This window comes from Neoarius graeffei, chromosome 12, assembly GCF_027579695.1.
Source record: "Neoarius graeffei isolate fNeoGra1 chromosome 12, fNeoGra1.pri, whole genome shotgun sequence".
NCBI lineage: Eukaryota > Metazoa > Chordata > Actinopteri > Siluriformes > Ariidae > Neoarius > Neoarius graeffei.
Window position 1 is genome coordinate 52,553,795 of NC_083580.1, and position 12,198 is coordinate 52,565,992.

A 12,198-nucleotide genomic window follows, 5' to 3' on the forward strand; every position below is an offset into this window, starting at 1 on the left:
TCCAGATCTTTCACCCATAGAGAACATTTGGCGCATCATAAAACGGAAGATACGACAAAAAAGACCTAAGACAGTTGAGCAACTAGAATCCTACATTAGACAAGAATGGGTTAACATTCCTATCCCTAAACTTGAGCAACTTGTCTCCTCAGTCCCCAGACGTTTACAGACTGTTGTAAAGAGAAAAGGGGATGTCTCACAGTGGTAAACATGGCCTTGTCCCAACTTTTTTGAGATGTGTTGTTGTCATGAAATTTAAAATCACCTGATTTTTCTCTTTAAATGATACATTTTCTCAGTTTAAACATTTGATATGTCATCTATGTTCTATTCTGAATAAAATGTGGAATTTTGAAACTTCCACATCATTGCATTCTGTTTTTATTTACAATTTGTACTTTGTCCCAACTTTTTTGGAATTGGGGTTGTATTATAGCATTTTCAACAGATTGCTACCGTCTTTTTGCCGGTTTGTTTCCATTCTAAGACATTTTGTATAAAGGTGTGTGGTTTTTTTTTTTTTTTTTTTAATTTATCGGGTTTGCAAAAAATAAAAATGCTCCGTTTCTTTCTCAAAATCCAGTGAACTGTGGATAGAATAAAACGATTATTCCATTCAATCTTGTCGTACATGGCTTATAGCCAACTCCTTGCTAAGCGCCTCATCAGCTCATATACGACTCGACTTCGTGGAATAACTTTTTTAAATATCACATGGATATAAATAGATCCTCATGTATTTCTTCCTCCATGAAACACCAATTTCATCCCCCCCCCTCCCGTCCCTTGTGTACCCCTAGGTCTCTGCCTACCCTCATTGTCATGCAATGTGTTTGTATGTCTCTCAGGGAAAGCTCCAGAAACACCAGGCCTTTGAAGCAGAGGTGCAGGCCAACTCTGGCGCCATCGTCAAACTGGACGAAACTGGCAACCTCATGATCTCCGAGAGCCACTTCGCCTCCGAGACCATCCGGGTAAGACCAAAACAAACACCCCCACCCTTAAATTTCATTTACTCATTCATTTCACGTACTCATTCACCCACTAACTCTCTCAAACAAAAAATGTATAGCGATCGGTTCCATGTGCTATATTTTTGCCATATGTGCTGTGTTGATGTTATGAAGCTCTGCATGTTAATCATGCTAATGATTTGGCTCAGTCCTTCACGCCATACCGGACCGCCCAGAGGCCAATTGTAAAAAGTGTCAATTATGGAACTTATATCCAAGTAGGTGTCTGGATGCTGTGAAATTTCTGAACCTTGTGTTGAAATAAATTCTCTCACCTTTCCTCACTGGAAGTGTGCATGTGTGCAGTGGCATTTCTGGCTGGTTTATACTTTTGCATCGACATGTATTTTTGCAGCTCAATATATAGAGTGGCTTCATGGGTAAGTGTGACACACAGCTGCTTTGACTACAATAATGATATTGCGGTGTGTGTGTGTGTGAATACAAACTGCAATGCTCTATAACGACTGTAGCTGTAATTATAATGGTTAGATTAATCGTGCAGGATTGCGCACTTTTTAACAGACTCCTAATGAAAACAAAATGGAGGTTTTGTACAAAAAAATATATATATATCGAAAGCATCCATTGTTCCGTGATTGCTAGAATTATGGATTTAAACACAAGTTGAATTGAAGTGGTTCAGTACAAGAACCACTTAATAAAGAGGCGTGAAAACGACACCTTTTTCGAAATGATTTTGGTGTGAACTGGCGTTCCCTTTTCCGTAAACCCTATCCATGTCCACGTTTGCTCTCGGGTACATGGTCGCAGAAAGATAAACCAGCCTTTACTCAGCATTTCTTCTCTGAGATGTTAGTAGTGAACTCTCACATGCTTGTTTTATCCGGATTCGTCTTGGTCTCTACTCTTTCATCTGTATCTAGTGAAGGAACGATGATGTGTACATGCATTGATTTCCCCCCCCCACACACAGTGTATTTATACACTGATGTTCCTACTGCTGGTTGCCATGGTTTCATCCAGTCTTCACACGCATGATGAATGTCGACATGCGGCTTAGCTGTAACACATGCCTAACTATCATTGCTCCAGACTGTAATAAGAGTTTTGTTTGGAGTGACGGGTGACGTTTTAACCGACATTAATGCCAGAGGTTCACTTCTCTTTCGCATGAAGCTAAACATGACTTTGTCACATCACCTGGACCCACCCACTTTGCTTCAACGCCTGTCACTCAATCATTAAAAATGGACAGCGGTCCTCTGGGTTTGTTGCACTGCATCACTGTTGGTCTAAACCTAGGGTTAAACTCTGCCGCCTCCTCCTTGCTGGTAATGAGGACAGGATTAATCTAACTCTGTTCCGTTCCGTCGTTTGTCTCTCAGAGTCGCTTAGAGGAGCTGCATCGGCTGTGGGACCTGCTGCTGCAGAAGACTAAAGAGAAAGGTGTGCGTCTGCTCCAGGCCCAGAAACTGGTGCAGTACCTGAGGGAGTGTGAGGATGCCCTGGACTGGATCACCGACAAGGTCAGTCTCTCTCTGAAGTGGTACGTTTTAGTCCATTTAATGGTAAATGAATAGAAAATAAACAGGCGGTTGGATAAATAGCTAGATATTTAAAGGTCATAGGCAACGGTCTGAGGTGAAACGTAGAATATCAGCTTTATTGTCGAGAAGAACGACCCAAAAAGCAAATTCAATTTTCCTAGTGTCTAATTTGTACCCTAAAATTGAATAAAACGGTTCAAATATACTCATCTCATCTCATTATCTCTAGCCGCTTTATCCTGTTCTACAGGGTCGCAGGCAAGCTGGAGCCTATCCCAGCTGACTATGGGTGAGAGGCGGGGTACACCCTGGACAAGTCACCAGGTCATCACAGGGCTGACACATAGACACAGACAACCATTCACACTCACATTCACACCTACGGTCAATTTAGAGTCACCAGTTAACCTAACCTGCATGTCTTTGGGCTGTGGGGGAAACCGGAGCACCCGGAGGAAACCCACGCGGACACGGGGAGAACATGCAAACTCCACACAGAAAGGCCCTTGCCGGCCACGGGGCTCGAACCCGGACCCTCTTGCTGTGAGGCGACAGCGCTAACCACTACACCACCGTGCCGCCCGTTCAAATATACTGTTTTGCCCAATTTCCGAAGGTTTGTTTACATCTCACTTATGCGCACTTTCACTGCCAGGGGACCGTCGTCATGACGTCATTCAAGCCAAACAGACCGGGAGCAGCTCTGTGTTTTACTTGCGAACCGAGCACACGTGTACGGACTTTGGTCGTGAGAGGTTGTGTAAAACATCATAAAAGCGATTTTGAAGTAGGAACTCTCCAAATTAAATATCGAGAGGTGAAACCATACATGTATGAACCTATAGCCGTTGCAAAGCAATCGGTGAATGTGGCTCACTGGTTTGACCGTGCGGCCTCGGAATCGGACAGTAGTTATGATGCATTCCTACTTTCGTCGTAATACTAAATAAGAGCCCTTTTAAAGAATAATTAAACCGCCCTCCCTAGTGGATAAAGGTAACGATTACTTGACAGTGCGCTGGTAGGCCACATTAGCCTGCCATCCACGGCATTATACTGTTTATAGCTGACTCTAAGCGAGGAAATATCCCTTTGTTTCATTTCCACAATGTACAGGATCCCTCAGGATTCTTGACTTGTCAATTGCAAGCAAAAGTAAAAATGTCTACCTCCAATCTTCTCCTTTTTGCTTGAGCGTTGCCGTTCCGTTTCTTCTTTGACTGCTTGATTTTGTTTCACGCGCACAATCCACTCTCTCCGCCTCGTCTCCTCTTCCGGAAAAAAAACAACCCTCTGGCTTCATGCGCACAATCCACTATCTCCACCTCATCTTCTCTTTCGGAAAAAGCCAGTCCTCTCGTTCCGCCTCTTCTCTTCTGGAAAAAGCCAATCCACACACTCTGCCTCTTCTCCTCTCTCGGAAAAAGGTAAAAATTTCTTCCTGAACCGGTCCTGTTGTTACAGTTCACTGCACAACAATAATGCATGGTTTTTTTTTTTTGTGGAAATTCCTGAATGCTCGTCTGCAATCAAGCCGAACGGCAATGAAAATACCCGGAAGTGGACTCAACTCAAGCGGTTTGTTTGTCTTAACTGACGTCACGCGCCGAGTGGTCACGAAAATAGCCGAACAGAGATTCGCCGCGATCTACACTAACTTATTTTAATTATTACTTATTAACAATACTTCTTGGGACCAGAAGAAAATTACAGAGGGTTTTTTTAAACGTGTAAAGTTTCAAATAAAATTTAAACCGTTGCCTATGACCTTTAAAGTGTCATCTCTTCCCCCCAAGCTGAATAGGATAAATATAATATAAATGTGGAGAAAATTCGTAAACTAAACACGCATGATTACTGTTACAGGAAGCCATTGTCACCTCTGAGGAGCTGGGTCAGGACCTGGAGCATGTGGAGGTCCTGCAGAAGAAATTTGAGGAGTTCCAGACAGACATGGCAGCCCATGAGGAGCGAGTGAACGAGGTGAACCAGGCTGCAGCGAAGCTAACTCAGGAGAACCACCCAGAGACCGAGCTGATCCTGAAGAAGCAGGAGGAAGTGAACGCAGCATGGCAGAGGCTGAAGGGCCTGGCCCAGCAGAGACAGGGCAAACTGTTTGGGGCCGCCGAAGTGCAGCGTTTCAACCGGTGTGTCTCACACATCAAAACAGCGCTAATTTGAAGGCTTCTTATGTTTTTTGTTTTTTTTTTCTTTTTAATTTTTGTTACAGTAACCACAGATTGGATAGAAGAGTGTGGATTGTATGGAATGAAATCAGTGGCCTAAAGTTTTCCTTCTGTTCTGCAGGGATGTGGACGAAACCATCAGCTGGATCAAAGAGAAAGAGCAGCTCATGGCCTCTGACGATTTCGGACGTGACCTGGCCAGCGTTCAGGCTCTGCTTCGCAAACATGAGGGGCTTGAGAGAGACCTGGCTGCTCTGGAGGATAAGGTCAGGCTCTGTGTTCATTCGCAGCAATCACAAAAGTGGCTTTTTACACATGCACTTCTGTCGCCGTCTCTGTCTTACCGCTCTCTGTGTGTGTGTGTGTTCAGGTGAACACTCTGGGTGGCGAAGCGGAGCGTCTGCAGCAAACTCATCCCCAGAATGCCTCTCAGATCCACCTCAAGCGAGACGAGCTCATTACCAACTGGGAGCAGATCCGGACTCTGGCTGCTGAGCGCCACGCCCGCCTCAATGACTCTTACAGGTGTGCATTTTGCTAGTTAGTAAATTTATTTATTTATTATTATTATTTTTTAATCGTATACGCAGAGCCATGGCCTCACTTTCGTTTATAAATGCCTTGAGACCTCAAGAATGGCAGAGGAATAGTTTTAAGCGTTAACAATAAATCTAATATTAGTAATTTTTACGATTAAAGTGATTCATGTAGGTAGAGGTCTGAGTGAATGACCTTGACGTCCGTAACGTCACAGCAGGAAGGCTATCGGTCTCATCGCCATTTCCGCTATACTAAAACACAGAGCTGACTGCAACTCCGATCCTCCATTTTGAGCTAATTTATCGCCATGCCACGTAGATGTGTTGCTGGCTGGTGCAGCAACACGACAGAAGGTGGACTTGCGTTGCATTCATGGCCCAAGAATGTTCAAACTGCAAAGATTTGGACGCGTTTTGCGAGAAGTTCACGGGCACATTGGGCGCCGACGAAGTGGTCTCTGCTCTGCCCTGTACGTTTTACTGAAGACTCGTACGAGACCTCTGATCTGTTGAGGAGCGTTGGCTATAAGCCCGTATTGAAAGAGGGTGCAGTACCAACAATTAAAGAAAACTAAAACTATAAGAAAAGGAAAGTAAGTTCAGCTGCACCAGTTGTCCCGGAGCGTGAGCCGAGGGTTGTTGGTAAAACCCAGGATGGAAAAGAACGGGATGTGACACATTATCGCTCGGGCAGTGACTTTCCTGTGGTTGTTGCTAAAATCGGTGACGTCCTGTCCCGGGTTTTAGTAATTGCCTGAGCCGAGCCGTAATGGCGGAGTACTCAGTATGGAGGAAATGGAGAATGAGTTGACCAGCCGTCTGATGTCTCCGCTGGATATGCTCGCCTTAGCAGCAATATTTCGCCCTTACATGGAAGAAGCGAATGAACGAACACCTGAAAGTCAGATCGTTTTAAAAAAATCAACCTTCAAGAAGCGAGAACACAGACGGGTAAGCTCCGACTCTCATTTGGATACAAAACAACCCGTTGTTTACCTGCATTTAGATTAATACATGTAACTTATATTGTGTGTTTAAGTTAGCGGTATAAGATTATTTAATTTGCTTCAGAATGTGTTTGTCTCAGTTCATCTGATTATTTAATTAGCCTTTTACGTTTTATCAGTGAAAATGTATGCATGTACATGTATGCTGCATAAGTTAGAACGCCTGTCCTGTTTTAATGAGAGTCAACCCACAGTCAGTAAAGTCAAATCGGTCTTAGTTGAGCAAGTCGGTAACGCTATTTCTTACTTTCACCATAAATTTTTATTTATATGACTTTGGTCTATAGCTGTCAAAGCACTCGGCCTTAAAACCGGTTCCCGCTGTGACGTCACACGCTCAGGGCTGGCTGGCTCAGCAGGGCAGCTCGAATGCCAACTTTGCAGTCGATTTTAACTCTCAATATATTTTTATTCCTATTTATGCAGCATACAAGAGTCAAGGATGGATATGTTATCCACTCAGAAATGTATTTAAAAATAAAAGCTCTGCGTATCTCCTCTAAAATGCATTTTTAAAAAATATTTTTGCCCTCTAGATGGTGCTGCATCTTATACAGTTGTGTAAACGTTGTTATAATTTTTTTGGATGAATATAAATACACACTGGTTAGTGTTCTTCCTTTGATCCGTGCTACTCCAGCAGTCCTGATCTCCTGGTGATCAGAACTTTTAAGCAGAATACTGAAGGCCCACTCTGATCAGTGGTTATGTCTTGTTCCTTCCAGGCTTCAGCGTTTCACCGCGGACTTCCGTGACCTCACCAGCTGGGTGACGGAGATGAAGGCTCTGATCAACGCTGATGAACTGGCCAACGACGTCGCCGGGGCTGAAGCTCTGCTCGACCGACACCAGGAACACAAGGTGCCCCTCCAATCCATTTCAGCTTCAGCTCATATCCACCATAATGTCTTTTTTTTTTTCTTCCCCCCCACAGAAAGTCTGTTCTATTACAAATAGCTGTCAAAATGGTGATGTTAAAGCAACCTGTGTGGGTGGAATATTATTTATTTATTTATTTTTTAAATAGGGAGAGATCGATGCCCATGAGGACAGCTTTAAGGCCACGACTGAGGCGGGGGAGGCTCTCCTGAACACTGGACACTACGCATCAGAGGAGGTCAAGGAGAAGGTCAGACCAGCATCACACTGCACTTACCCCTGCCTGTAGAAAGACTTAAGGGTTGTTTTACAATCAGGGTACGCAAGCTAAAAATCACATTTAACGCTTATTATCTTCAATATCAAAAGGCTTGACTAAGAGGCTGTCCACACGGCAACGGATTCAGGTGAATCTGATAAAATTGTTTATCGTTTCGGCCTGGCGTCCACACGGCACCGGCGTTTTGGGTGCCCCAAAACGAGAACGGGTTCCAGAGTGGAAAAATCTGGCAACGGCGCCGTTGCGAAGTCGTCTGGATGAGTAGAACGGATTTGTTTACGATGACGTCACAACCACATGACTAGAACAAGCAGCACTCTCGCTGTTTTGTATGAACCACTGCGTTGCATTCACTTTTGTATACAGCTTTTCTTTTAAATAAACAAGTAACTGAGCCATTTCTTGAATCTCTTTTTTATTGATAAGACTGCTTTTCAAAATGTTCACACACAATATAAAAAGTTATATAAATTATATAAAAATGCTTTTCAGAATGTTCACACACAATAAGAAAATTAAGTTATATAAAACTATGCACACTAATAAAACTAATTTGTACACACCGAAGGCACAATTTCCTTGCGTAGTCGCAGCCATCTTCTTGTTGTTGTGTGTTTGTTCCTGTGAGTGCTTCACGCCGGGTAGAAGAAGGGGTTTATGCGCATGTGTCCTACTACTTCTATTGTTCTGGTGTCTCCGATGGGACCGTCTTACAGCGCACGTAGAGGTGTGGCATGTGTATTGCATCGTTTTCAGCAAGCGTTGCGTTGCCCATGTGGACGCGATATATTTTTTTAAAATAAAATCTCGTTGCTGTTGTCGTGTGGATGTAGCCTAAATAAACTTGGTTGTTTATTGTAGCCCTGTGATGGCTCTATTTACCATGCAAAAAAAAATTGGTGATAACGTTATTTTTGGTGAATGTATGGCAATATGTCATATTTAGCAAAATTACTCGTGTCATTTAGAAAAAGTGCTTTTTTGACCACAGGTAGCTCCAAAAGGGATGCACTTAAATCATTCTTTATACCATAAAACAAATATTTGGTTCCATATCATTGGAAACATAGTTAAGTTTTAATGTTGAATGTCAGTAAGTTTTCAGACTATTTTGATCAAATTAGTATGTAATTGTGTCAAAAAAAATGTCCCCTCCGAGACAGCTAATTTTTCAATATAAAATAACATATCTAAAATGATTATTTTCATCCTAAAATGTGGTCAAGATATTGGGACATAAATATTAGAGACAACTAACACAAAGCTTACAGCCTTATATTTAAAAGCACTATGGAAGTAGTGGATTCTGAATTGTCAAAAAAAAAAAAAGTCCTCTCCGAGAATCACTTCATTTGTTTCTCCCAGCCCTGCTTAAAGCTACACTTAGGGCGTATTCACACCTACGTTGTTTGGTCCGGACCAAACGACCCAAATTTCCCTTGGTCCGGACCTTTTGGGTTGGTCTGAATACAAACCACCGAACTCTGGTCCGGACCAAACAAGCGGACTGAGACCGAGCTGCAAGGTCGGATTCGGTCCGGACCAAAGGAACCCTGGTGCGGACCTTTTGGAGGTGTGAAAGCAGACCGGACCTAATCCGACAGTTTTGCTTTTTTGTACCTCGGGAGCTTCCGTCGTTTGTCGAGCGGTATGGGAAACAGAGTCTTGACACTCCACCGCAAAGTGCAAACACTGTTTCGGTTGTCAAGGAAACCTTACAACACTCGTTCAGTCATTCAGACCAGTAGTAGGCTAGACTACAGAGTACAAAAAATGAGTAGGGGGCAAACGTGGGCCGAGGAAGAAACGCGTACCCTTGTGGATGTATGAGCAGATGTCCACATATCTGAGCTTTTGGAGAGAACACACAAAAATGCCGACGTGTTTGCTGTATTCAGTGAGAAAATGAAGAAGGGGTTCACGCGCTCCCCAGAACAATGTCGGCTAAAAGTGAAGAAACCCCGTCAGACCTACATTAAAATCAGGGACATTCTTTCAAAAAGTGGCGGTACTAGCGACTTGCGTGAAGAGCCAGAACTGTCACAACATGATGTGCGCTCATCAGCGCTATCCTCCGTGACTACTTTTGAACTTAACGCTTTGCGCGTGTGTTGTCTCTGACCAATAGCTGAACGACCTCAGGGCGCGTGGCTTTGTTGACAGATTTTGGTCCGCTTACTAAAATGTACAGTGTGAAAGCGAACCGCACCAAAATGAAAAAATAAAAAAAACATTTGGTTCGGACCAAAGCAAGTGAACTATCGAACTATCCTGGTCTGAATACACCCTTAATCTTCTTTATCTTATAGCAGATTACACAAAACTACCATACACACATGTCAAAAAATGACCTGAAATCTGTTCTTTAACTTGTCCTTCACTTAAAAACTGCTACAAGACCCAGTTTGAATCAATTTGAATTTTGGACCCCTGTGACACAAACTTTGTACCCTGATTGTAAAACAACCCGTAAGGAAGTTTTCGCTATCTGAGTTTTAATATAAATGTAATATTGTATACATTAGATCCCACTTCTACAATAAGGTATTTGAGTCATAATTATTTGGCCATGTCAAATCGCACACAATGCTGTCGTCCTTCAAGCTGTCGAATTTGAACAAATCAGGTAAGGATTGTAATACTGGTGTGTATGTAACCTTTAATCTTTGCGTGTGTAGCTGGGCATTCTGGCAGAGGAGAAAGAGTCTCTGCTGGAGCTGTGGGAGCTGCGCAGACAGCAGTATGAACAGTGCATGGACCTGCAGCTTTTCTACAGGGACACTGAGCAGGTCGACAACTGGATGAGCAAGCAGGAGGTGTGTGCGTTTTTCTTGCTTCGCGCAGCAAAACGCTGCCACGTTTGCATTCCGTTACGTCAATAGACTGTAAACGAACTCGCAAACTTTTCCTCCATGTTTTGCGTATTGAGGCATGAATAGAACTCTGTCCTTCTGTCAGGCTTTCCTCCTGAATGAGGACCTGGGTGACTCTCTGGACAGCGTAGAGGCCCTGCTGAAGAAACATGAAGACTTTGAGAAATCGCTCAGTGCCCAAGAGGAGAAGATCACTGTGAGCTACCACACCATTCTGCTTTTACCTCTGCAACCATTTATGAACCCACATCCTTCACTTTAAAAAAATAATAATAATAATTAACTCACAAAGCATTCTTTGTGGCGGTGTCTTTAGGCCCTGGATGAATTTGCCACCAAGTTGATCCAGAACAACCATTATGCCAAGGAGGACGTGGCCACCCGCAGAGACGCAGTAAGCAAACCACAGCACCACGTTCCTGATTTTTTTTTTTCCCTTTTTATTGACCCTCTTTATTCATGCTGATGACTACATGTGAAATTGTTTCAGTTGTTGAGCAGACGTAATGCTCTGCACAATCGTGCTCAGTCCCGCCGTGCCGCCCTGGAGGACTCCTTCCACCTGCAGCAGTTTTTCCGTGACTCTGATGAACTCAAGAGCTGGATCAATGAGAAGATGAAAACCGCCACAGATGAAGCCTACAAGGTGCGTTCGTGATTTAAGTGCCATTATGTAATTTCAGTGTTTCCATCTTGCGCTCTTTCTGTAATGGTTCTCTCATGCAAACACACACAGGACCCCTCCAACCTGCAGGGAAAAGTGCAGAAGCACCAGGCCTTCGAGGCAGAGCTTTCTGCCAATCAGAGCCGTATCGACGCTCTGCAAAAGTCAGGTCAGGAGCTGATCGATGGGAAACACTATGCCTCTGCTGAGGTGGCCACTCGCATGGATGAGGTCAGTTCCCAGTGGAAGAAACTTCTAGAAGCCACTGAGCTCAAAGGTAATAGTAGTATGTACTAAACTATTGTTATTTTATTATTGTTAAACTGCATGCAGTGACATCTTCATGGCTCTGTGCGTGTTGTGCTGTCAGGAATTAAGCTGCGTGAAGCCAACCAGCAGCAGCAGTTTAACCGTAACGTGGAGGACATTGAGCTGTGGCTCTATGAAATGGAGGGTCACCTGGCCTCCGATGACTATGGCAAAGACCTGACCAGTGTTCAGAACCTTCAGAAGAAGCATGCCTTACTGGAAGCTGACGTGGCTGCACACCAGGTGAGTTGCCTTCCCAATGTTCAGCTCTATAATGTTTGGACAGGTTGTGCAGTATGTCACGGATACGGGTCCGTCTCAGAAACTGGTCTCTCATTTGGGACATTATGGTCAAAAAATAAGTTTTACTATATATTTTTTTTTTTACATTTACCTAACGCTCAGCGTTCCTTTTGTCATGTTTAATAAGAATAAAGGTAGTATCTTGCTTTATCTGGCCTCCACTGTGGAAAGTTTTTTTGATTACAATTCAAATGCTTTTGTAAAATTGATTTCCATATAAAATAACATCATCATGAAGAATTAAAGCCCCTCCTTCACAGATGAGTGAAAATATTGAATAAATTTCCTCTTTTTGATTGCTTGGGTTAAAAATGCCAAGTTATGATGACTGAATTGATTATTCACTTAAATATGAATAATATGATGCATTTTGGGGATTTGATATAGCGAAATAGGACACAATGGAAAAATCAAGAACACACCGGAAAGATGAGAATAACGGCGCTGGTAAAAGAACAGCGACTGTACCGGCTGAAGGTCGCGCGGGTCTCTGCTGCGGCGCGCGAGCAACGGGACATCACTACCGCACCGGACGGAGCGCGAGGCGGGGGCGGGGCAAAATGACTGGCCGTAGATTCTATCAAAAGTTCGATCTAAATTGACCATGGTTGCAAAATATTGGCCAAAAATACGC

At 43.5% G+C, this 12,198-nt stretch overlaps 1 protein-coding gene across 7 annotated transcripts in view; it reads left to right on the top strand.

Moving 5' to 3' along the window:
* Positions 1-12,198, top strand: part of sptan1 (spectrin alpha, non-erythrocytic 1) — a 120,156-nt gene that overhangs the window by 54,348 nt on the left and 53,610 nt on the right. For all 7 annotated transcript variants that reach the window (XM_060935989.1, XM_060935994.1, XM_060935993.1 and 4 more), the window contains exons 3-15: positions 849-974; positions 2,363-2,503; positions 4,391-4,671; positions 4,832-4,976; positions 5,081-5,235; positions 6,982-7,117; positions 7,284-7,385; positions 10,094-10,231; positions 10,374-10,484; positions 10,605-10,682; positions 10,779-10,934; positions 11,025-11,229; positions 11,323-11,504. In XM_060935989.1, the coding sequence (XP_060791972.1) occupies positions 849-974; positions 2,363-2,503; positions 4,391-4,671; positions 4,832-4,976; positions 5,081-5,235; positions 6,982-7,117; positions 7,284-7,385; positions 10,094-10,231; positions 10,374-10,484; positions 10,605-10,682; positions 10,779-10,934; positions 11,025-11,229; positions 11,323-11,504 (1,956 nt within the window). The remainder of the gene's footprint in view (positions 1-848; positions 975-2,362; positions 2,504-4,390; positions 4,672-4,831; positions 4,977-5,080; positions 5,236-6,981; positions 7,118-7,283; positions 7,386-10,093; positions 10,232-10,373; positions 10,485-10,604; positions 10,683-10,778; positions 10,935-11,024; positions 11,230-11,322; positions 11,505-12,198) is intronic.